This window comes from Alosa alosa, chromosome 1 (genome assembly GCF_017589495.1).
Source record: "Alosa alosa isolate M-15738 ecotype Scorff River chromosome 1, AALO_Geno_1.1, whole genome shotgun sequence".
Classification (NCBI taxonomy): domain Eukaryota; kingdom Metazoa; phylum Chordata; class Actinopteri; order Clupeiformes; family Clupeidae; genus Alosa; species Alosa alosa.
In genome coordinates this window covers 14,491,055-14,518,190 of record NC_063189.1, presented here as the reverse complement: position 1 = coordinate 14,518,190, position 27,136 = coordinate 14,491,055, and the positions used below count along the sequence as shown (strand labels likewise).

Here is a 27,136-nt window from a genome sequence, read left to right as displayed (position 1 = left end):
TGGGGACCACTGCGTGTAAATCATAGGTATTTTGCACTGAGCCCGGCGGCAACCACAACAAAAATACAGTCAAGGGAGAAGCCCATAGAGTCTCCATTTCAGCAATGTTTTGATGGTTTGGCAGTACTTCGGAATGTGGCAAGTGAATCAAGTGAATCAGTCAGGCTATGATCTTACACAGACTTCTGTCTCTCTTCAATTAAAACAGAATACTACATTGCTTAAATCCCAGATGCAATTAGTGTTGTATTTAAAGGTGCTTTCATATTGTCCAGAAAATGCTGCGACATTTTTAAGTTGGGATTTGTTGGTTGCAGTCTTTCAAATGCACACACTCTTAAAACAAATGTCTTGGAAACAACATTATCTGGACATAGAGATGTGTTAAAAACAATGCAAGTTGTGTTGTTTTCAACTCAACTGTTATTTTCAACACATACTGTGTACACTCTTGAAACAAATAACAAAATCAATTTACCCCTTCAAAACCCCTTTAAGAGTGCATGCACCAGAAACTCGAAAGCGCACAAGTTGTTTGTGTGTGCACCAGAAACACTTACGAGATACTGTCGAGGACATGGGCAATACTTTTTTTCTGTCCGTTTCTGGTGACAGTTTCTCATGCACCTTTCTGGTGTGCACCAGAAATGTATAAAATATATTTTTTGCGCATGCCCCTTTGGGGGCTCTGTTCTACCCAAACAGTAATTGAAAAGAATCAGTTTTTATTTGGATATGTCAAAGAAAGTCAAACTGACAAAGCAAACATCTAACAAAGACCAACAGATTGACAGTGCACACTGACCCAACCGTTGGTGTTTGTTGGCTTTTGTTTGGGCAGTGTGCAAGCACCACTCCCACAACAGCTAATTACATGGTACACATAAATGGTATAAATGTAATGTATGGGGCTGTAGGTATATGCTGTCAAACCTTCAAACAATGTTGAATTTTACCTGCTCAATAATGGCTTGTCTGTGATATCTGAGAGTGGGACCTCATCTCTGGGGGTGAAATAGTGACCTCCTAAGGACACAGACAGAAACAGAATTCTTTCTGTTCTAATGACATTATGACAAACAACCCCTGACAGCCAGTGATGCTGGTCTGACTGATGCAAGATGAAGCAAGATGATACACCCCCACACACGTGTGTGAACTGACAGTTACACAATTAAATTAAAAAACACATCACCACAGAGCTCTAACCAGAAGTCTAACCAGAGTTAAATAAATTACTATGGTTGAACTTGGTGCAAATGTGCTGTTGTAATTACTCCAGTCTCCAGAGTTTTTATCCATATATACAACTGTGTGAAATATGTTTAAAAGTTGTTATTTTACTAGATCAAAATGTTGCACTTTTTTTTTTTTTTGCAAAAAAGTTGCACCTAAAGGTTCTAAAACTTTATTTGTGCAAATGTGCTGTTGTAATTACTCCAGTCTCAGAGTTTTTATCCATATATACAACTGTGTGAAATATGTTTGTTGCCAAAATGTTGCACTTTTTTTTTTTTTTAAAAAAAATGAAGATACACAATTTCACTTGTCTGTGCCTTCAGGTTGGTGACACACAGGACAACTTTCATTTAGCCAGTGTGTTTATTGAGTTTACGGCAGCACAGTACAGTTAGCATGGCCCCACCCACCTGGCATCTCCTCTCATTTTCATCTCACTGAGATACTAGTATTCTAGTATAGTATAGTACTTCTTGAATTTCCCCTTGAGGATCAATAAAGTATCTATCTATCTATCTATCTATCTATCTATCTATCTATCTATCTAGTATCACTTCTCTCTTTACTTACCCTCAGCCACCAGGATGGCGGGCCAATCAGTGACAAGAGGGGATGACGTTAATTTCAAAATCGAAAGTGGCTGTGGTCAACAGTAGTAGCAATGCCTGTAGACATAATTGGAAGAATGTGTGAATTTTCGCAGCAAAGATCAATACATTGTTTTCAACAGTTTGTAAAGGCGAAGGCAAAGTAGTTAGTAACATCAGGAATCCCTGATCAACGTGATTAGTTAAGCTGGACCATTTCGACGTTAACACAAAGTCTACATCAATTATGATGCTTTCCCAAAGGAAAGTACCCAGACTTACTTCACAAAGTGAGTGTGTCTGGTGAAACCAGGCTACAGGACAGCATCTTTTCTCCCTGAAACTGAAACTTGCAGTTGTGGTGACAAAAAGAGATGGTTGATTTGCATATCTTTTCATAATAGGAGTTGGATAGTAGGAGGCCCTAATGCCCTTAATTTTGGCAAGATTACATCAGACAGTGTTTCACTGTATTAGATATGGGTGGGTGTCATATTACACATGTCCATATACGGTCATGAACTGGTTACATACAGTTATATATGAATATAGAATGTCTGAACAGAAAAACCTCTAGACCCTCATCCAACCTGGCATCCTTATCGCACTCAGGAATGATGAAGTCAAAGCACCCCTGAATTACAGAAGATATTTATATCAATGTTTATAGTATACATCTAGTGTCAAGTATACATCTAGATGTGTCAAGTATACATCTAGATGTGTCAGCAAGAGTACCCCCACCCGCCCCACCCCTTTACTTCACTGATCAACATTCATTTTAGATTGGCAACTTAAATTAGTCCACTTGCAATACACAATAAAGAGCAAGACAAGAAGCAAAGTATAGGAACAAATTTATTTAAATTTAAAACAGATACTTTTATTCTTTTTTTATTTTTGTTTTTTTAGAAGGCGGCTATGAAAATCATTTTCATGTTTGAATGAGGTTCAGGCAACAGTGGTTGAAATTAAAACAAAATACAAAAAGAAAGAAATGAAAGGGGAAAAAACCAAACAAAACAAAAAAAAACAAACATATATGGCGAGAATGTTGTACATCAACAACCAATAATATGTCCCCATTCAGGAAGGGCAATCCTTTAGCCCCGCCCACTACCACAGAGAGCACATGCATCTGAAAATCACTCGTTATTTGTTTACAAAAAAAGAGCAAGAGAAAAGAAAACAGCAGTTTCTTTCTTAAACCTTCGACACAGAATGAAGTTATATATATATATATATATATTTATATACTTTTTTGTTTATCACTTGTTTCGTGTTTCGCTTTTAAAAAGGGGGAGCGCACGTTGCGAAGGTCCGCTCGCCATTTGGACAACATTGGCACTTGTATGGAGAAGCTCTCTCCACAACATGGGGGTTGGCACACTCAGTATCTTACATCATTTACATTTGGAATACTTACAAAATAAAATGGTGAACAAAAGTATTTTATACACCACTAAAAATTGTCCTGTTTGATTTGAAAAGCAGGAAAGGAAGAGAGAAATGCACTCAAAAGAGGAAGGGAAAAAAAGAGATTGGAGTGGTCCTAAATGCCTTAGTGTTCATGTAATGTCATGTTAAATACAAGAAATAATAATAATAATAAAAATAAAAACAGCAGAAAAGTAGGCCTTCAGCCAGAAATGCCTTGCTGTGCATTCCTGTTAATCAAAGCAGACAAACCCACAGCATTTTTGCTCACCTAATAAAAAAGCTGCTCATTGGTAAACCTGTTGCAATGAGCTATGGACTCCATTTTGTGAATCTACATTTCAGCCCGAGAGCCTTAATGAACTGGGCTTTCTTTCTTTCTTTCTGTTCACCCAACAGAGCGCAAGAAAATCACCTGGGCAGGTTCTAGGTTTGAGGGGGATATAGTGAAGCACTGGCTTGGCCTATTTCATCCTGACCACTGCAGAGTACAAAAGGCGAGACAAAAGGGCGATAGGGGCGTCATCGCCAGGTCTATTCCAAGTGTTTAACAGTGGAACGACTCAAATAAATCCCCCCTCCAGCTTTCACGCTCCCTTTTACTGGTGCCTGAAACTGCCATGCCCAACTGCCCTGGTAAAAACAAAACAAAAAAACACATATGTAATATGAAAGCCACCAGCAGAAGAGCAGCCGATATGTCTATGTGCAACTCTTGAAATACAAAACGGCAACATAAAACAAAGACTATCTAGACCGGGTGACAAGGGAGCTCTCAACTGATTACTAATACCACTGGTTTCACTGTGAAACTGGCCTTTAAGGTTCAGTACCATCATGTTCCGAAATGGCTCCTCCATCCGCATGAGACACGGAGCATCACATACACCCGTTTCTGAAACTATACTGTGACTGACAACCCTCAGGAACAAGATGTTAGCTTGCCAAAATTGCACCCTCCTCTGTGACTGCATAGAAGAGGTATGCTGAATTAAGAGTAATGTTAGTTGGGTTACTGGCAAGCATTAAGAAAAAACATAATCTTTTGAATTTTAACCAACACGATACTGACTTGTCTCAAGGTACCACACCCCCATAAAAAGGCAGATACCATCAAATTGTCTGCAAAAGCAAGTACAGCACCCTTGCTCTGATTGTTAGCGAGACGTAATTGTCATGGCAAAAGTAAGGACTGCTGTCCTGATTAGACTTGAGGATGAAACTGAGAGCCGGGTATTTTACAAGTTGGAGCAACAAGAGTGAATGCTCATAAACCCCTCACACAGACTTAAACAGGGTCGTCCCATGTCTCTCAACAGTCTTATTAAATACTGTCCCGTGGCTGACACAGACCAACTGAACAAAAACAACACAAAAGAAATCGAACCAACACACCCAACGCCCAACCTATCGAATTTCCACAAACTATGAGGCCTATGGTGCTCCACTAAACTACCTTCAGCTGAAGAGCAAACCAAATGGGCTGCCTTCTGGTTCTCTCCTCCACTCTCCAACCCAAGCGTGAATAACTGCCCCCTAGTGGTACGGGGAAAACAGCAGAAATGCAGAGCAGTCCTACTAACTATGGACTTGGCATTACCACCCAAACTCCACTTGTCTAACACTGTTGAAAAAACATTAGCTCTTGTCCACTGTTAAGGAACCCTGAGGAGTCCTCACAAAGTGCCCTGGGCCATGTAGGATGGGGTGCATTATCATTAGCTGCCTTCTTATTCTGTGGGAGGGTGACCACTCAGAGGAGTGTGTACTTTTAAATGTGGTTCCTCCTCAGCATAGTCAAGGGGTTCGCTCATTGATGTGTAATTTTTTTTTTTTTTTTTGTACGCTCTTAGAAGAAATACTGTCAGATGAGATTAGTCGTTACAAGGCGGTGAGTGTGGAATGTTATATCTAATACAGAAAAGAAGGAAGGAAAGAAAGAAAGAAAGAAAGAAAGAAAGAGATCCACACGTACACATTGATAATTAACCTTAGTAGAGTAAAAATGAGGACATTCAATCTTGTGTCCACCAAGAGTATTTTAGGACAGAACACAGTATGGACTTGGTAAAAGGACATTTTCTCTGAAGCCATGTTTGCGTGTTTCTGTGTATAGCTGAGTTGTACCATCTTGCCCATGTCATGTTTTATAAATTCTACCAGGCCAGTGCTTTAGTCTCTGCGGGGGGTGGGGGGGTGGGGGGGGTGTATGCACATTGGGCTGAGTGGTGTGATCGGGAGCACAGAGCCGATACAACAGAAATCAGAGCCCAACCCTCTCTCCGGTTCTGCCAGGCTGCAGACATTCAGAAACCAGAGCACAATCTACCATACTGTCCCGCAAAAAGAAAAAGGAAAAAAAAAGAAAATAATGTCATCTCTCACACATACATACTTGAGTAATGGTGTAATTCATCACTAGGTGGTTTTAATAATAGTGAGCCTGTTGTTCTGTCCTGTTCTGTTCACCACTGTGAGCTCTCGAGGACTCACTCACGCAGATCTTACCAAGTGGCATCTGTGCCGCTCGTCTCGTCTCCTTTTTTCAACCGTCCTCATTCATCTAGTCTAATTTAGCAAAATTCATCTCATCTTCCTTCCTTTCAATATATTTTTTTAGTGATAGCCCTTGATGAATAATGAGAATGCGAGGTCATCAGTATAAAAGCTTAAAACGCCAAAATTGCTAGAAAGTTCTATCTGCACATTACTTACTTGCACAATGAAGAAAACAAGCAGTGTTATTTAGAAATACCAGAAACAAAACAAAACAAAAAAACATCAACAACAACAGAAGAGGAGGAAGAAGAGAAAGGAGAAGAAGAGGAAGAAGAAGCAGAGAAGATGAAATAAAACATGTTGCAAGCATATGGACCTAATAGGTCACTAATCACTGTTTAAAAAGCTGTCTACTTTTTTTTCATACGGTACGTTTCCTATGGTTGGATTAAGCGTTGCATCAAAAACCCATGAGAAAATTCAAACTGATTAAAAAAAATATATATAACAGGGAAGAGTATATATCTTATGGTAGGACATTGTAATAAAATGGCAACAAGTAAGTCTGGAGGCAAAAAAGTTTTTTTTTCTTTTAAAAATCCCCAAATACACTAAAGGAAAAAAAAAGTTCCATAACAGACGTTTGTACAGCAGTATAGACTCATGTCTCCACCTTGACCTGTTAGCGGGTTGCACTTCAAATATGAGCGAGGAAAAAAACAAAACAAATAGCAGTCAAATTATCAACACCTTCAAATCTGGTCCATAAATTAGATAAATAAAATGTATTTATTTAATTATCTTTCAAAAAAGGAAAATATTTCAATTCTTTCATTATATGGTAGGTATAAGGAGAAAAGCTAAAACAGGAGAGATCTGGACTGGGCGTTGTGGTCATGTGCACAGAGTTGACAATGTCACTTTTCACCTCTGACCTTTGGTGACCTTTCTGTGCACATGAGTCCTGCCCCGACAGCTTGCGTGACACGTTAATGGTGGTAGCAAAACGGAAACAGACAGAATCACAGTATCAATGATAATATTGTAATTCATAAGAAATTAAAAACCCCCAACAAAACCGTACACAGTTACGAAAAAAGTGGATTATAATTTTTTTTTCTTTTGCCAAAGATAGTGTACCACAGACTTTTTGTACATAAGCATTTATGTGTATACGTATTTACAAATATAAATATACACAATCAATTCACTTCATCAGACTTCAGCACATTAATGCTCAACCCCAACCCCCACAAAAGCGACCCCACCCCCTAAAACCCCTCCCAATCCCGCATCCCAGCATCCTTTGCTTCGGCATGTCAAACTTGAGTCAGCTGATAGATAGATAGATAGATGATGCTTCCTTGTGAAAAACAAACAAAAGTAAACTGGTTTAAAAACATTGTGCACCTGGGCCTTCGCAAGCCACCCCATCACACAATTCTGCAGGTAGGGAGGGAGAAATGGAAGCAGGGGATTGTGGGACTGTTATGAAGGGAGGAGGGTGTGTGTGTGAACGTCCATTTGCACGACTATAGCACCCTGTGCCAGTTACTATCAAGGGCAAGTTACGGCCCAACCAATCACGTGAGCCAAACAACCTGGCCAGAGGGTGTAGGTAGGGGTCAGGGGTCGAGAAGGTGGGATGGGTGTTTGTGAGGGGCGGTGCAAGGCAGAGAAGCGATGCAGCCTACCATAAAACATACGCAACATTACGCAAAGGGATACTCATGGCATCCATTTACACCACACACACCCACACATACATGTTTTCGTACGTAAATCACTCACTCACAAGCACACAGTCTCACTCTCTGATCAAGCTTAATTTGCACACGTATTCAAATATTTAAATAAGTCTGATCTTCATTTTGCTTCTTTAGACTGCTTCAAATTCTGCCGTTATATTTCATAGCAAGTACAAGTAGCAATAGTCACTATTATTAAAAATGTAATTATAGTTGTTTTTCTTGTTTCTCAGGAATTTACAGAGATTTCAGGTGTTTATGTTTTTGGAAAACTCGTCCCCTTTCACCCCCTTCTGCTCAGCTTTATAAAGATGTCATTTGATTTCAGTCTGGAGTTTGTTGCCATCCAGGTGTTCTACTTTATATGGTGCTGTAATCTTGCCATCCAGGTGTTCTACTTTATATGGTGCTGTAATCTTGTTTTTTTTTTTTTTGTCTCTTTTGTTTTTGCTTCGCAATGCTCACACCTGTAGATACATTCACCACGTGAGCTGAAGACTTGTGTATGCTGAATGTGTGTGTATATATATGTGTGTGTGTGCTTATATGTGCGTGTGTGTGTGTGTGTGTGTGTGTGTGTGTGTGTGTGTGTGTGTGTTAGTGCCTGCGCCAAACTTTCAATCAAAGTCCTGGCTGTGGTTCCTCATGATGTGCCTACAGCTAGGTGAGGGGGCGCTATGCGCGTGCGTGTGTGTGTGTTTCACATGAAAGGGAAGTGCAGCGACAGGAGTCAGGGCAGTAGTGTCATCAGGGTAGTAGTGTCGTCAGAGTAGTAGTGTCGTCAGGGTAGTAGTGTCGTCAGAGTAGTAGTGTCGTCAGAGTAGTAGTGTCGTCAGAGTAGTAGTGTCGTCAGGGTGGTGATAGGCGTGTGGTGGGGAAAGGGTTGGACCTCTTCCAGTGTCCGAGCTTACAAGGATGTTTAGAGTGCACATGCACGCTCGTTCGCCTGCCCACACACACGCACACGCACACACACACACACACACACTCTCAGGGCCCTACAGCTGCCAACCAGAAGGAGTGGCTTTGGCAAAAATAATGAAGTGTACAAATGAAGGACGGGGCTTGTGGTAGGGCAGGAAGATTCAAAGGGAGTAGACAGTGGTACGTGTCAGTTTATGTGTGCGAGTGGGATTCACATATCAACTTTTACACTATTTGTCTGTACGTTTCTGTCTATGCGCATGCGGGCGTGTGTTTGTGTGTGTTTATGCACATACACAAGAATGTGCATGGGATGCATGTGTGCACACACACTCAAGTGCACAAATATATTCAGGTATATGTGTATTTGTGTTTCTGTTTTGTGTGTGTGCATGTGTGTGTAGTGTGTTTATATGCCTATATATATGAGTGAGTGTGTGTGTTATTGTTAGCGTGTACGTTTGTGTATGTACGCGCATGTGTATGAGTGTGAGTGTGTGTGTTAGGGGGTGCTGTATGAGGCCCCACAGGTGGCTCACACCAGGTTGTACTCTTTAAGGTTGAGCTGCAGGATGGTGTCTTTAACGGCGGCGAAGACAAAGCGGATGTTCTCGGTGTCGGTCGCACAGGTGAAGTGCGAGTAGATGATCTTGTCGCTGTCGGGGTTCAGGTCCACAAACATCTTCAGGATGAACTCCCGGGCCGCCTGTGCATCCCGCTGCGGGCCTGCCAATTGGACGGGAGAACAGTCAATCAGTTCAACTACCATTTTATGGTTATTCCATGAAAACGTTGACATGCTTGCTAAGAAAAAATGAAGTTAGGTGGTGAGCATTCTGCTGCCTAGAGGGAATCTCTGCATAATGTAGTATAATGTTATTGTCCTTTGTAATAAAATATCTGTACATTTACAAAGTTGTCAATGTCTCGTTTTATATGTTAGGACCCTCATTATACTACTAAATAAGTGTCAGGCTACTTTGAGCCTCGTAAATGGTGGCATGGTAATATTGTGAACTAATCTGGGATATGTCTGTGACTAGTATGGCTTTATTCTCCTAGCAAACCAACAACAATGGGGTTTGTCTTGTAGGTTTACCATTTCTTCACAGTTAAAAGGGTACCCAGGTTAGCCACAAAACCTCATACTTGGAACACGCCCCCAGGGAAGAGAAACAAGGCAAGAGAAAAACACGGAGCCACTGTTGGACACTGACCGTCAAACTCAGGGAAGTAGTCCACCAGGTGGGAGTAGGAGATTTTCTCCTCCAGAAGGTCCTTCTTGTTGAGGAAGAGAATGACGGAGGAGTTCTGGAACCAAGGATATGTGATGATGGTCCGGAACAAGGCCTTGCTCTCCTCCATACGGTTCTGCGGGAGACAGACACAGAGGGTTAGTTAAGGGATGGCAGACAGGGGACAGGCGGTAAGGTGGTGAAAAAAAATGAAGAAAAAGCAAACACACTAAACAAGCGGACATCATGTCTGCCCACTGAAGACTTACAACCCCTCTTAGTCCAACTACAAATAGTTTAGCGTCAAATGCCAGTGCTTATTCAGGACTTCAATTCAGGTGGATTTGTTCAGACCTGGGTTGCCAAACTGAGCTAGGACTGTTAAGTTACAGCTAGCAGCAGCTGTTACCAACACACACTAAATATCAAAACAGCACTGTGCAATCATACTAGAGTGTGGCTACCCGACCCGAGCCCGACGGGTCGGGTCGGGTTCGGACAAATATTTAGAAATTGTAGTCTGGTTCGGTTCGGACACATGAGGGCGATATGCATTGGAAGCTTTACATTTAAAATTCCTTATTATGTTGGGTAACCAACAGGTCTGCTTTACATGATGCAAACGTTTGTTTTTTGAGAATAAAGTAAAATGTAAAAATGGTTATGCACATTTCGCTTATAAGCACAGTCTTGGGTGACGTTAAAAAAAGTTGTTAGCCTATCAGGAGATTTTAAGATTATTTGCGTTGCATACTGTGGTAAAGACATAGGCTACCGGTAGGCTATAGCCTAAGGTCGTCTCGTTCAACTGGATGAGGATTTCCTCGAGTTGCCCCAATTAACGTCGATGCTGCATATGGATCAGTGACAGAGGCACTGTAGTTTCAACGACTGTTGAAGTTCATTTTTAAGACTTTTCGTCAATGGTAAGACAAGAATTCTATTTCAATAGGCTATGCTTGCTTGTGTTAATGTGTGCGACCTGCGTGCGTGCACGCTTATCTGATTCTGTAGACAATTTGTAAAAATGAAAATGCCTGTCGGGTTCGGGTCTGGTTCGGACGCAACTCTGTCGGACGCGGGCCGGGTTCGGACAGAAATTTGCGGCCCGATCCGCACTCTAAATCATACACTGTACTCTATTTACAACCTTGTATCCCATGAAAAAGTCGGTGGGCGTTACTGTTTGCACCCGCACAGTGTTTCAGCCAGCAGTACCTCGTTATCGGACTCCACAAGGACCTGATCGTACTCGCTTAACGCCACAAGGAACATGATGGACGTGACGTTCTCAAAGCAGTGGATCCACTTCCGCCTCTCGGAACGCTGTCCTCCGACATCCACCATCCTGGGAGGGGGGAGTGGAGAAGGAGAGAGAGAGAGAGATAAAGAAGAAAGCAAAAAAGGGAGAGAGGGAGCAGGAAGAGGAAACACTTCACTATTGGAGATAATTTCAGCCACACCTAGAGCCCTAATTTCACTAATGGGCAAAGTGCAAAGTCTGGCAACGAGCAACGCTTCTTGCATATGAACTAAAGTGATACAATGGCATATGGGAGCACAGTGCCAACTCACTCTTCTCTGTGCTTTGGATCTTAGTTGTGGTAGTAAATTTTAAAAAAGTAGTTGCTATAGATTTTGCCAGATTTTTGATTTAGCTTTAGTTAATTTTTGCCCCTAAATTTACATTACATTAGGACTGTTCCATTACGACATCATTAAGCAGCTAAGGTTTCCTTGCAACCTTCCCATGAACTGAACGCCCTAACAATTGAATTGGTAAATGTGTGTTCATGCTTTTGAAGAGACTGCATATAATCAGCATTTCAAATACTGCTGAGGTGAATTGATTTAAAATGTGTGGGACAATAATTTGCACATATCCCTTAGAACCCCTTACAAAAATCAAATGTTTGCAGCAGATTTGCAGCAAACTTGTGGGTGATTTGTGGTACAGAAATGAGTTCACTAGAAAATATTGCTAGAAGTTTGCCAATGTTGGCCGCTAGAGGCAAACTTCCAGCAAAGTTCTGGCAACAATGAGAAGTTTGCCACTAGTGGCAAATGTGTTCGCCAGTGAACTTCTTGTGACAAACCTAATTTGCATATGACATTGCTGCAAATTTGCTGCAACACTAGCAAAAGTTACCCACAACTGTTTGCCAGAAACCTAATTTGCAGGTGAAAATATGACCTTTTTTGCCAGAAACCTGAAATTTCAGTGATGGACAGCAATCTTTTTTTTTTTTTTTTTAACCTTGTATATATTATAGTTAGCTGTGGCCCTAATTAAACAACACATTTGGCCCTAATTTAAATGGCTGGCAAAGTGCAAAGTCTATCAACAAGCAAAGTTATTGTGCATTAACTACAGCTGCTATGTGGCATGTGGTAGTTTTAAATCTGACTCAATGTTTTCGGATGAGGTCTTGCCCAAGGTGGTTTTAAATTAGCTTTAGTTTGACCTAAGACTTTGCCCATCAAACAAATTAGGGTGGTAGAGTGGTAACTAAAGCTATTTTTAAAGCTACTGCTAACCTGAGGAAAGAAGTAGCTTTTCCCTTTTCTGGTTTAATTGCTGACAAAATTTTAGCTGCTTCAGAAATACAGGATAAATGTTTAACTAAGCAATCTCAGGAAGTCTGCCTAACATAGTCATAAAAGCACTTCAGTTCATGCCAAGAATGCAAGGACACTTTCTCTGTGATTTGATAGATATCGTACCTAAGCCTTAACTATGTTTATACTCACATGCCTACAAAAAGGTAGGCAAATAACAAAGGTTGAAGTTAGTTAAACATAAAAAAAAAAAAAAAAAGCTTCTGCTATTCTATACACATACATGCAGGAAGGACATAACCATAATATTTATATTAAGCTAAAGACAACAATAGTACATAATGTCAAACAAGAGGATGATTAAACTTTCCAATGGGCAGATCCAAAAATCTCCCAAAGAGTAGACAGGTAAGATTTTTGCCTTACTGACACCCAAATCCATTAGGGTTGAGAAGCAGAATCTGCACCTAGCAATCTGCAGTGAACTAGGTCTACATGCGCTCATTTATCTCTCTCTCTCTCTCTCTCCCCTTCTTAGGTGTGTTCTACCAGCAGCAGACTCCCATTACTGGTGTTCCTTACTCAGGAAAACCGCTTTGTCACCTCTTCAGAATAAAAGTCTCAGGAAGTTTGCAGCTGGAGGTTTTTGTTGGATGTTGGATGGTGCAACAGATTTTATGCTCACCATTTAAGGCCTATAATAACCTTTGCCAGTATGAATGTGGTGTCGTCAGATTGATGTAATTACTGCCCAAACATGGAAAACTAATAGGACTGAATCTGATGAATAGGACTGTATCTAATACACTTCATCTTTTTCTTTTCAAATACAGGCTTTTCATGTTTGGATTTTCATTATATTCAGTTCTCTAAATCACCCGTAGGTTACCTTGGTTGTTTTCCTTGAGATTATGGAGGCAATGCTACCTGCTGGCATGTAGAGGTGAAACTGAATATTAACAGTAATGGTATGCAGTAATGCAGCTACAGTCTAGCAATGGTCAAGACCCGCATGTAAATTTAGTGTGTGATGAGAACGTCACAATTCAACTACGGCGGATGTCCAGGGCTGCTTGCTTCTCAACACTAATGGGCTTAGGGTGATGTAACCAAGAAACAGCTCGAACCAAACCAAGCAGGCTTCCCACACACACAGATCCAGATTCCCAACAGCCTCGGGCCAATGCTGCACTGGAGAGGGGAGTAAAGCTTTTTCTCTGCCAAATCTCTTCTCTCTCTCTCTCTCTCTCTCTCTCTCTCTCTCTCTCTCTCTCTCTCTCTCTCTCTCTCTCTCTCTCTCTCTCTCTCTCTCTCTCTCTCTCTCTCTCTCCTCTCTCTCTCTCTCTCTCTCTCTCTCTCTCTCTCTCCCCTTCTTAGGTGTGTTCTACCAGCAGCAGACTCCCATTACTGGTGTTCCTTACTCAGGAAAACCGCTTTGTCACCTCTTCAGAATAAAAGTCTCAGGAAGTTTGCAGCTGGAGGTTTTTGTTGGATGTTGGATGGTGCAACAGATTTTATGCTCACCATTTAAGGCCTATAATAACCTTTGCCAGTATGAATGTGGTGTCGTCAGATTGATGTAATTACTGCCCAAACATGGAAAACTAATAGGACTGAATCTGATGAATAGGACTGTATCTAATACACTTCATCTTTTTCTTTTCAAATACAGGCTTTTCATGTTTGGATTTTCATTATATTCAGTTCTCTAAATCACCCGTAGGTTACCTTGGTTGTTTTCCTTGAGATTATGGAGGCAATGCTACCTGCTGGCATGTAGATCTCTCCTCTTTCATTCATCATTCTCTCTCTCCCCTTCATACATCCATCTCCCGAGTTTCTCGCTCTCTCTCTGGTGTTCACATATCTCTCTGGCATCTCTCTTCTTTCCCCTCCTTCCTCCTCAGCTTAGGTGTTTTTCAACTCGGGCCAGAGCTCCTGGAGGCAATTAAAATGCCATAGCCTTGTTCACACACACACACACACACACAGATGTACGTACACAGACAGACACATCTATAGACACACACACCGGTCCCATTGGCAGACACAGACAAAACAGTAATAGATGTGGCCACTCCCATTCACTCTGCCTCTCAAAGAGAAAAATAGATATTATGGAATAAAACAAGAAAAGTGTGGGAGAGATTGAGAAAAAAAGAGAGAAAGACACATTGGAGAAGAGAGGATGCTCTTCACATCCATGCCCTGTGTTGTTATCTATGGCACCCCCTTGTGTCTGTATGCAGAGGAGGGGTCATGACGTTGATAAGAATGGTGAGAGGACTCCATGGCGCCCTCTGGTGTCCCTGTGTGTATACAGCCAGGCGCACAGAGAGAGAGAGAGAGAAAGGAGGGTGGGGGGCTGACAGGGGCTTTGACAAACGAGGCCCTCCAGGAACGGATGCCCAAAATAAAGCTCCTTCACACGGCCGACCTCCTTCTGCTTGACGCCAGACACATGTGCCCTACTTACAAACATGGCCACCAACCTCAATGTAGGCCGCCGTGCCACACCCCGCAGGCTACACTACCTCAGCAGAGAGGGAGGGAAGGAGGGAGTTAGAGGGAGAGGGTGGGGAGGATAAAGGGATGGAGCGACAGAAAAAAGAGGAACTGAGCGAGAGAAGACATGGAGAAAGAGGCGAAAGTCCGCACGGCGACGGAGTTGTAAAATGTCCAAAAAAGAGGGATGAATGCAAGAGGATGGATAAGCTGCACAAATACAGCGGAGTAGAGAAGGGTGAAAAACGCGTCAAGTGAGGCAACAGCCATTGCATCGGCAGCATTACTGTGGGTAAAGCCAGGAGGAGAACCAGGCAGACAATATGAAACTGGGCCACAGAGTCTGGGCGGATGGGGAAGCATCAAATATAAAGGCCCCAGACTTTGATAAAGGTAGAGGCTGATTTCCAAAAAGGCCCATCTTTGATACTCTCAGAAACACTTACCAGAACACATATGTACAGACACACACAGAGACACAGATACCGCCAATGGATTAATGAGTCTCTTGGTGCTATGACCAGGTTTGACAACAGGTGTATCTCACCACAAACTGTCTGAAGGCAGAGGCAAGAGGCAAATACTGTAAGTAACCTGCAGACACTTCCAAACACACACAAGCAATACCCAGACTCGTGATGGACTCTTACTTCCTGGTCTTGCAATATTAGCCACATCCTCTATAACTGCAACTGCAATTATTTACACAACGTACTTTATTCATCTTTTCAGCATGTATTGAAACCTAACTCCACTGTGGCTCAAATTAAGTCCAAGTCCATGATCCAACTTCCCACCGACTCTCCACCAAAGTTTTCCAAGATGCATCCTCGTGTTCAGGAAGATAACGCACAATACTGAATTGTTGTGCATGTGAGCGCACACACACAGTCTATTTACGCATCTGACACACACAAACACATGGTAGAAAATATTTGTGAGAGGCACGGGTCCCTAGCACGCACATACACTCGCGCAAACAAACAAACACACACACACACACACACACCCTTGTCTTAATGCATCTGTCTCTTTCATCAGAGACAATCCTGCAGTCTCTCTGATACAGACACACAGGCGCACACAGCGTGGGCTGGTTCGGCGCAGGTCCAAGGCGGTCCCATAGGGGCGACCCTGGCAGATGGTGTACCTGAAGATGATGCTCTGGAGGTCGAATGGGTACTCTATGATGCCGGTGGTAGGGATGCGCACCCTAAGCACATCCTGCTGTGTGGGCAGGTAGTTGGGCTCGGCAATGCGATCCAGATCGCTTAGATAGCTATAGAAAGAGAGAGAGAGAGAGAGAGAGAGAGAGAGAGAGAGAGAGAGACAGGCAGACAGGGAGAGAGAGAGAGAGAGAGAGAGAGAGAGAGAGACAGAAACACCAAGACAGGAAGAGAGATGGAAAAGAGAGAGCGAGAAGAGGAGAAACAGAAAGAACCCAAAAGACAGGAATAGACAGAGACAAAGGGAGAGAGAGGGAGAGGAGGAAAACCAGAGACAGGCAGAGAGAGAGAGAGAGAGAGAAATACAGAGACAGGCAGAAAGAGAGAGAGAAATACAGAGACAGGCAGAGAGAGAGAGAGAGAGAGAGAGAGAGAGAGAGAGAGCACAGAAACAGTCAAATCCCAGGTAAAGAACAGAGATGTTGGAGTGCACACACTCACACACACCTGTGCTCCTTCTGTGTCATGGCAGAGCTGGTGTGTGAGTGTGTGATCCAAGTGTGAGGTGAAGACGGACACAGGGTCATGTCCCTACGACCCCTGACCTGAGACTATAGTCCCAGCACCCCACTGGACCCCCACTGAGAGAGGCGGCCAGGCCTTCAGCACTTTCAGCTACACACCGACACGGGACTGTGGAGCTGCTACTAGCATCACCAGCTAACTGTGCGTCTTCAGTCTTTGGCATACAGGGCCAGATTCCAGGAGCATCGAAACTCCACAAATGTCAGCAAGCAGTTCTTTAGCTTTTGCAAACTGCTCCAAAATCAAGTAGATAAGCTCTCAGAAACTGATAGCATGCAGGCTATTGAGCCGTTGACATGCTCACTCAGATTCCACTACCGCAGCAACACTGGAGATGTTAGCATGAGGCTAAAAACCATTAGCAACTCAGTTTTATGACCAAAAATGTAAAGCTCATTATCGCCCTTACAATCAGGGCACAATTTGTGCATCTTCATCCAAAATACATCTAATGGGTCATAAAACCCTACTAATTTCAGGAGAGTAAATGTTGCACAGCCAATGTGATGTGTGTGTGAGCTTTGGCATGGCCTGTGTTCTTCAGTGAGGGTGTCTTGTGAGATAAGTGGTGGCAGCAGCAACAGCGGTAGAGGAGTTGTTCCTTGCGTAGACCACTAGAGGGAGCACAGCTCTGCTCTGCATTGTGCTGTGCCTTGCCCAGTACCAGTACCTGAAGATGACATTCTCCAGGTCGAAGGGATACTCTATGATGCCCGTTGTGGGCACGCGCACGCGCAGCACATCTTGCTGAGTGGGCACGTAACTGGACGCGGTCACACGGTCCAGATCCGTCAGGTAGCTGGAGGGTCAAAGGCATGTTATACAGACACACACGCAATGCACATTCACACACTAAACAACTACAAAAAAAGAAACAGTAAGTGTATTTGTGCATTCAGAAATAAATTGATCAGCCATACACTCTTTCACCACCTCACATTCAACTACTTAAGCATCATGCCATGTGCTGGTTCCTCGTATTGTAGCCTGGTTCCATGTTCTCCTCTAAAACCTAGCAGTGTGTGTCTGCCCACTATCTTTTGTTGTGTTCTTCTGTTTCACTATCCGGTAGAAACTGGTAGCCTAATAATACCCTATTGTGACCTTGTACCCTGTGAGTGTGTGTATGTATGTATGTGTGTATGTGTATGTGTATGTGTGTTCTCCTGTCTGATGTTGTGTAACCTGCTCTGGTGTGTTTGCCTGAGGTGAAATCATGTGTCTGTGTAGTCTCAGAGACCAGTTTCCCTGTCATATTTACTTATTCAAGGACAGGACAATGTGTATGCATATATGTGTGTGTGTGTGTGTGTTTCAGTTCCTTCTTCAATTTCAGCTTTATGGGTTTAAGGAGTTGGGGATGTTTTAACATGTTATGGCCATTAAACTGGTGCACTCCAAGTCTGATGGCTTCCCAGAGAACACACACATGTGGTTAAGTCCACCACATAACTGGGGTTTCCAGAAAGCTCTGAGCACTCGCCTGGTCCCATATTCTGCAGAGTGGAGCTACTTTGAGAGTAGATTGGTTCTACATTAACTAACGTGCAGAATGCCCTTAAAAGACTTGTCGCTCTAGCAGTGTGTGTGTGTGTGTGTGTGTATGTGTGTGTGGTAGATGTATACAGTATATGCATGAGTGTGTGTGTGTGTGTGGGCTGGGCTGGGCACCGACCATAGGGATGGTCTGCGGTTCCTACAGGACCTGCTAATACCATCAGCTTCCTTTAATGCCTTCTTAAAGCAGCGGATGTGCCCTCATTAATGGTAGATGGTAGGAGAGAAGAAAAGAGGAGGGGGAGAGAGAGAGAGAGAGAGAGAGAGAGAGAGAGAGAGAGAGAAGCAGGTGGCGCCAGTGGTTTTCTCTGACTGATCGCTTGCCCCATCCTGTCTCCCTAGCTCTGTGGGCCTGAGGGTGCAGTTCGGTGTGCCACCACCAGGGGGCTGCAGTTAGTGCCGCCTCTCTAGCCAGAGCTCTGCTGCTGCTGTCAGGCTCCACAGAAGGACACTTCCAGCACTGGGAATGATCACATAGGAAGTCAGGTAGTGTGAGAGTGTGAGAGTGTGTGTGTGTGTGAGAGAGTGTGAGAGTGTGTGTGTGAGAGTGTGTGTGTGTGTGTGCGCATGTGTAATTTATTACTATAGTCTGTCGGTAAAGTCTGTTTCAACATTAGGTTGAAGAACAGTCTGAATATTGAACAGAGTGGATTTATTTGGAAAACTTCTTAGTGCACATCTCTCTGATCCATTTATGTGTGTGTGTGTGTGTTTTAATCAGGTGGCCTCTGCGGTAGGCTAGTTAAGTTCGTCGGTCAGCAGAGGGACACAGACCCAGGGGACAGCCCACCATCAGGCGCCACTCCAAACATGGATGCGACTTCCTGCCAGTTTCCTGTTTGCATCACCACACTGAGTTCAGAAAGGGTGCTCCTTACTCATCACCCGTGTGTGCTATGTTTGTATATTAATTTTCAATTGTGTAGGTTTCTTTTTGTCCTGAAATGTATTTCATTTCTTATTACTCCCCTATCCTATCCATCCATTCACTCATCTTTCTTCCTCCCTTCATCTCACACTCATAAACACAGCAAGGAAATAAACAGTTAGGCTAACAAATGCATTAAAAACAGACAGTTCAAACAGTTCATTCACCTCATCATGGTCACGAACCCTGAGTCAGTGTCTAATTCATCTTGTTTTTTCTTTCTCGCTCACACACATTTGCACATGATCACATTGACTGATTTCTTTTCTCACTCAGCTCCTCATAATCCACTCCTCAACTCCACATTCTCTCACACACTACTCATCTCATCCTTGTGTGTGTGTGTGTGTACTCACTATTTGGTGGAGTCGGAGAGCTGGTACTCTCGGCGGCGGTCATAAGCCTCCTGGATGCCGGGATCGGCCCACAGCATCTTCACGGCGCTGACGTAGGGTGGCTCAAACGACGACACCTTCTCTATGTCCACCTCCTTCACCAGCATGGCGTTGGACTACGCGCACGCACACACGCACACGCACACACACACACACACACACACACACACACACACGGCCATTTAAGACTAATCATGGTTGGGGTCAGAAGTCTGAACTAGAGTTTGCCCGAGGTCAAACGCAACAGAAATACCCACTGATTAATTATGCACTCCATATTACAGTTAGCTGGGAATTGTGAGTATACAGTTCATCACGAACTGACAATCTATTCATGTGCCTCCCAGTGCTACACCTAGAGCCAAGAACCTGAGTAATGTAAGAGCTACCCAAGTGGTGCCATTTGGGTCCAGCCCTGGTTCTAGGTTCTGCGTTTAGGTTCTCACCTTGTTCTGGTCGTACTTGTACCCGATCTTGAGATTCTCGGTGGCGCGGATCATGGCCTGCATGGAGGTGAAGATGTTCTGGTATACCAGCTTGGTGAAGCCGCGCTTGTCCTCATCAGTGTAGCCTGCGCCATGGATGATGCGCATCTGCTTGATGAAGGTGCTCTTGCCGCTCTCGCCTGTGCCTGGAGACACACATATATACACAAGTTCAGTTAAACAACTACACAAAATACCTTCCAGAGTTCCAGAATTATAACGTAATTCCAGAATTATAATGTAAATCTAATGTAGAGTATCGAAGCCATGACGTAGTGTTGTCAAGGCAGCGATATCACTGGATCTAAACAAATCAATCACCATAGTGGTGGCTTTCTTAATCCATTTCAATAATTTTACAACGTTTCTAAGACGCTAATATATTTTTTTTTACACTGTAGGAATCATATACTACAACATATATTCATACCAACACAATCAAATTCGTGACTACAGAGTTTTATTTTAGCACGAGTTTCCTCCGTAAAAGAGACCTGCATGTAACTTCACAGCATGCGGTTAAAATTCTTAAATTCACAGACGTGTTTTGGCTTTATTTTCTTGGCAAAAAATTTCACTCTTAACAGCCGCCAGTCTTTGAGAAGATGTGAAATATCCAGTGGAATTTTGTTATGTGGCTAAGCTGCTTCCTAGCAGGTAAAACACATTTAAATGGCTATATTTATTTTTATTAGCTAGAAATGATGCAACATGTCTACTTTCAACACTACTTTGAAAGTTTGTTTAAGATCCAGTGATTCTGCGGTCATGAAAACGGAACATCACACTTCGGTACTCTACCATTTAAAATGGTTGCCTGAGTTCATTACTGAATCACAATCAAGAGGTCCCTAAGGAATTTAAAAAATTTTCTGTGTATTCCCCTGTGTATTTTCTGTGTATTCTATGTATTCCCTGGAACCAGACAAATCTGAGAGCTCATTGCATTCGTCCTGGCATATCCATCTAGACACTCTCCCATTGAAACTGATTTCCAGTCGGCCAAATCACAACAACTTAACCAATATGGGCTGGGCTTCAAGCAATGACAGGAGCACAGAGGAGCAGTTGAGGCACTTTTGTACACATCCAATGGCTACATTGATTGCAATATGAAACAATGACATGATATTTTCAATTTCCAACGAGAGTAACCCACGGTTAAAACAAACTTAATTTCGTAAATTAAAATATTCTGACCTGGTGTTGTTAAAAAACAAAATAACTGCCTTTGTTTTAACCATGGGTTACTCTCGTTACAAATCGAAAATTAACTGATGATCGGGTCCTGACCTGGTGTTAGAACATAGAAGTTAGCAACTTCCTAACTAGATACTTGTGATTAAAGGGGTTAAGACCTCAACACCTTCAGTATGACTGCTAGGCTAGAAGTCAAGCACTCAGTCAGTATCTGAAGTTAGTAGAGTAGGTCACTTGATGAGGTCTGGGATCAAAAAAAAGAGGCCACATGTCAGGTCATACTGATTTCTGAAGTGTGCTACTTCCACTGTTCTAAGTGATCATGTGCTAGTTCCACTATTCCAGAGTGCTCTTTTTCTTGGACTAGTTCCACTCTTCTGGTGTGTTATTACTAACGAACATATAGTTCTGCAGTGTTTTCCTGGGGTTCCTCCAAATTCAGAGAATGTGGTATGTAATGGTTGGTGGAGAGATTAGGACTCCCCTTTAATTAATTAACTTGTTTATTAGTGACAACTGGACACACCCATAACTATTCTGACATACATACAGTAAGATATAGAATCCCTTACATTCCGTCAATGCATGCCAGTGGGTGTTCCCGACGGTAGCTATGCAAAGTATAACCGTAATTTAAGTATAATTACTTAAGTATAACCGTAATTTGATTGGTTGGTGCCATCCGTTGATTGGCTTGATTGGCCGGTGCCGTCTGTCGGTGCAGCAACAGCCGTTACTGGTTGTCAACAACGCTGGCCAATATTTGGATGAATCTGTGGGCACATTTGAATTGCATCTGGCCTTCCCATTCAATCCCATTTCCGAATCACCAAAAACCCAGAAACCAATTTACAACTGCATATCCGGCATGGGACGAACTTTCTACGGCAGAGGAGTACGGTTAGGAGCACTGTTGAACACAACCATCGGCTGACCAGATGGCGATAGTGTCTTCTTTGGAATTGAGTAAACAATTGCTTTAAACACATTTTAACCTACCAAGAATGATGTGTTTGCTGTACTTTTGAAAAGAGTCGGTTTTTATTTGATCCCCTTCAGAAGTGAACAAAGGAACCCCAGACCGATTCCGTTTTGAGAATCCGTCTGGTCTCAGCGAGGCTAACTAACATTTACAAACAGGATCAAATAGGGAGGGGGGTATGTGTGCATGAGACAGACAGACAGACAGACACAAAGAGAAGGACTGCATATTGAATGTGTATTTAAGCAATAAGCCCCGAGAGGACGTAGGTTACACTGATTCTACAACAGCTAAGGGGCGTTGTTAGGCACGATACGGTAGCAGACTGCCTAAAACCCCCCTTAGCTGTTGTAGAATCAGTGTAACCTACAGACTCGATTGGCTTATTGCTTTTCTAAAACTGTTAGTATAAAGTTTCATACAGTAAAGGCACAGCAACTAGAAATATAACGAGTTATTCCTAGATAATCATTCTTCCGCCAAGAAATATATTTCCTCTATCTGAATGGTTGCCAAGCAACGTCAAGACGCAGCTACTTTAACTTTTGTATGAAGTTATGGTAGCGCAGTAATATAGAACGAAATGCGGTCAAGGTGTATGTTTATGCTGGATTTTACAACGGCATTGAACACGATTCAGCCAATCACAATCAAGGACCGGAACTATCAGTTTTAGAAATTGTATTACCAAGAGCCTTAGGGATGTTTGTGAAACCTATGGACAGTACAGGATGTTAAGGTTATGTGAATACTGTTTACAGGACTAAGTCTGGAGAGGTTAATGTCAATATTGCAGGCCTAGGTGATTGTAAAGGTGCAACAGAAACCCTTTAATAGGGAATAAGGAAATCGGCATAGGATCTGGAGTACCTACCTAGATGTACTCTAACCAAATGTACATAACCAACATGAATCACAATCACTAGCCTAGTGCATTGTTAGCTCGCACAAATGAGACATGATAAGCATTACATGCTGTTGAACGAGTCTGAACATTGCTAAATGTCAACTGAGTGTGAGAACCAGGTAGGCTAGTTAATTTCCAACGCATAGGATGACACTGTGTAGTTGTCTTACATGTGACAATGAGACTGCCCCTATATGCTCACACATATATAAAAGTCTAAAATGTTATCTAAAAACACACACTTGGGCAGCATTAGTTTGGCTCTGTAAAGCAAACAGGGTTTAAAATGAGTTTTCTCTCTATCAGAGACCCATAGCTGACAACGTGCGAGAAGGGGCCAGGCCATCCCGGACTAGAACCATGACAGGAACCCAATCCAAGCTTGACCAGCACTGGACCCGCATCAACAAGAGTTTCAATCAGCCAGAGGGTTGTATGTATGTGTGTGTGTGTGTGTGTTATGAGGATTGTGTGAAGCCATACAAATACATAGACACACACACTTGCTTCCCTACTGACACATGTACATACGCTCCCCAAACACATTTACCTATTGACACATGTACACACACAGACACAGTCTGGGTCACACACACTCACGCAGACACACACACACACACACACACGTTGCTTGTCGGGACCTGGACACGGCCTGGACGTCTCCTCACAGCCGCCTTTGTGTTGCTACCACGGCAACAATCACATTAAACAAACAACACACATGCATGATGATGTCACATGTGTCAAAAACACACACACACACACAGTTTGCAGCAGTTCACGCATACACCCACATGAATGAACACAGGTTTTGGCGTCAGCTTATGCACACACACATATTTTTGTTAGCCAAAACACACAGAGCAAGAGAGATGGACAGAGCACATGAGCGAGGAAGAGAAGGATGGAGAGGAAAGGAGAAAGACAGAAATGGAGAGAGAGAGAGAGTGGCTGAGCTGAAGGACTGACACAGCCGAGGCAATCTGTGCTGCAGCAGAAACTGAAACTGCCTTCAACGCACCACGGTTAACCACAAGGTTCATAATCAGTCATCTACGGCACCACCCCACACACACACACACACACACACACACATATATCTAACCCACAGCCGGAACACAGACACATGAATTATCCACAGCCGAAACCCACATAACTAACACACATACATTGCCTCAGCAGCGCATACACACACTAAAGATGTCGCCTGGTCTCTATGTATTCATGCATCTCAAAAAATGTATCTTAGAATCCTTTGCTACACTTTCTCTGCACCTCTAAAAAACACACACACACACACACACACACACACACACTTTATGTAACACACACGTTACATAAAGCTCCCTATTGCTGTAAATGATGCAGTACCATTGGAAAGAAGTCACTTCTCTCTCCTCCTGTCCCTCCCATCTATCTCTTGCTCCCCTCACATCACTTCTTGTCAGACAGGAAGTGTGTGGTCTTGGTGACCAGTAGACAGCCATCTTCTCAGAAGGCCTTTGGATTGGCCAGTTAAGTGCTGCTCCTCTGCTGTGTCTCAGGAGGCCTGCTGAGTTCAGAGCAGTGGTTCCCAAAATGGGGGCGTGTCACAGTTTGGGGGGCGGGGCTATTGCAAATGAGCACTGCTAGCCTAACATGGAGGGCTCCCAGCAAGCTTCAGCACTGCTAGCATAACATGGAGGGCTCCCAGCAAGCTTCAGCACTGCTAGCATAACATGGAGGGCTCCAAGCAAGCTTCAGCACTGCTAGCATAACTTCAGCACTGCTAGCATAGCAGCTTCACCAGTACAATGGTGAGTAACGAGGAGATACCAGAGTGTGTTCTATGTCTGACAATACTAGCTTGACAGTTTGAAACCGATCAAGATAAGACGGCACTTGGAGGCAACACATTTGGAGCACAAAGACAAGCCAGTTGATTTCTTCTCAACCAGAGCGGTACCCCAAAAGCAAATCTTGTTAAGGGTGCCTTTAATACTCCCCTCTGCTATCAATATAGTATCCATATTGAGCAAATGTTCAGGTCTTCATGAGCAATCTGAGGGAAACAATTAAGTTATAAAGCAAATATGTTTAAATCAATGAAAATATTCTTTACAATACATTTACAGGGGGATTTCTGATTTCCACTGATTTAGAGGAATTTCTAGAAGCCGGCTGGACAAGTGGGCCTGCATGCTATAGACGCAGGTGCCTTCTATGTGGCAGAGTGAGTGTGAGGGTAGGGCTGAGCATGGGGGGAAAGGACCAGGCGTGGCGCTACTGTAGAAGGATGGGAAATGCTTTGAGGGAGCACAAGTTCAGAGTTTAGAGTGAAATTCTAGTTTTCTGCTCATCTTTGCCCCGCATTAGTTGAGAGCATTATGCTCAAGTATTTTCGTCAGCTGTTTGTGTGTGTGTGTGTGTGTGTGTGTGCCCGTGTGAGTGTGTGTGTGAGTGTATGAGTGAGTGAACAAGTGAACAAGTGAGAGAGAGAGAGAGAGAGAGAGAGAAAGAGAAATAGGCAGTGAGCTGGTGTTTTCTACACTGTTCCTGCACATTCTGGTGTGCTGTTATGTTTTTGATGTGTCACCGTGTGTTTCTGTGGGGACAGAAACACATGGTGACAGTCCTTCCTTGTCAGTCCTTGTGTGAGGCTGTGTGTGTGTGTGTGGGCACCATGTTCCTTTGTTACTGTGGCCTGACTCCTGATCCACACACACAGACCAGTGAAATAATCTGGCACAGAAAAAGAATGAGTGAACACAAATATTTGCAGAGCAGCAGAAGGAAAAGAGAGGGAAAAAAACAGAGGCAGGCACCTGTATTCAAGGTTCAAAGTAGCAGTGTTTGCATTGCCATGGCGACGCCTCCAGCCCTCCCCCTGTGTGCTTTATAGAGGAGGGCAAACAGAGAGGAGCAACTCTGACCTGATCCACAGACACACCCAGATACTAATCACACACACACACACACACACACTTAATCTCACTTTCCAACGCATAGACAACAGATCACAGGTCATTTAGTCAACTCATCCCACACACACACACACGCACAGCGATTCATGCCAAACATCAAGTGCCCCCAAATTATACTCATCATCACCATAAATAAAACACACACACATGCAGGTCATAACACAAACACACACACACTAATCCAAACTACCGGTACTCTACCTCTTGCTCGATCATCCTTCTCGCTACACACTCTCTAGTGCCACAGCCAGGAGCAATAAAAAATGGGGGGCGGGGGCACTGAGGAGCAACAGCAGGCATAAAGCAGAGGGCACTAGTACTACAGCCCAGGTCATTGGGATCAGGGGGGCATTAAGGGGTGAGGGGGGTGCTAGAGCTGGGCCCAACTGCCTCAAGGTTAAGGCAGGCCGAGCACGCGCGCATACACACACACGCACAAGAGCCAGGGCAGGGCCCTGTGCGTGTATGTCTCTGGTTTGAGCAGAATTATTTAAATGTCTCATCTATTTCTCGTGACCCTGTCACAAGATCAGCCTCTTCACTCCCAACCCCCTCTGTCTCTTTCTCTCTCTCTCACAAACAAACAAAAAGAAAAACAGAGATACAAAACACATGTATATATTAACACAGACACGCACACAAAGAACCAAACAAAAGAAAAACAAAAAAAGACAGAAATATAGTATAAGTATGTATATAAGTATATAGTATGTGTATAAGACACAGAATCACACGAGTGCGCAAAAACACATACAAACACGGTCTCTCTTCATTGCCTCTGCTGCTGTCCCGCTCTCTCTCTCTCCGTTTCATCTTGCCCCACTCCTTAAATCCCTCCTTAACACCTCCCTCACAAGCCACCACCCCCCCTCTAGACAAGAATTTAGGATATTCAGAACTTTTCTCCTCTCCTTCCCCTCCTTCTATCCTCTGATATTCTCTCTCTCACTTTTCTAGACTGACCTAGAAACAGAAGGGCACCTTTTTATAGTTCTTTTAATGCTTGGCTGGCAACGGCTCTCTTCTTCATCTACGCACAATGTAACACACACACACACACACACACTTACTAGTATTTCTGTGTCATCACCAGTGTGTTTATTTTATGTCTCGAGAGCATCATTCACCCACTGACGAAGAAAAGAAAATAAGCACAAAAACTGATTGCTGATCAGCTGCCGTTGTCTTTAGAGCCACAGTGCAGAACTGTGCAGGCTCAAAAGCAACGGAACTGC

General features: G+C 43.3%; 1 protein-coding gene across 2 annotated transcripts in view; it reads right to left on the bottom strand.

Annotated features, from left to right (window-relative positions):
- Nucleotides 1-2,666: 2,666 nt before the first annotated feature.
- gna11b (guanine nucleotide binding protein (G protein), alpha 11b (Gq class)) overlaps nucleotides 2,667-27,136 on the bottom strand; it is a 54,549-nt gene continuing 30,079 nt past the window's right edge. Inside the window, exons 2-7 of one of the 2 annotated variants that reach the window (XM_048262058.1) lie at nucleotides 19,811-19,995; nucleotides 19,326-19,480; nucleotides 17,155-17,283; nucleotides 10,888-11,017; nucleotides 9,652-9,805; nucleotides 2,667-9,160 (exon numbers count right to left, since the gene is read on the bottom strand). In XM_048262058.1, coding sequence (XP_048118015.1) covers nucleotides 8,970-9,160; nucleotides 9,652-9,805; nucleotides 10,888-11,017; nucleotides 17,155-17,283; nucleotides 19,326-19,480; nucleotides 19,811-19,995 — 944 coding nt within the window. In that variant the 3' untranslated portion in view covers nucleotides 2,667-8,969. Of the gene's footprint in view, nucleotides 9,161-9,651; nucleotides 9,806-10,887; nucleotides 11,018-15,883; nucleotides 16,013-17,154; nucleotides 17,284-19,325; nucleotides 19,481-19,810; nucleotides 19,996-27,136 lie in introns of both variants that reach the window. The other variant, XM_048262050.1, reaches the window with a different exon arrangement.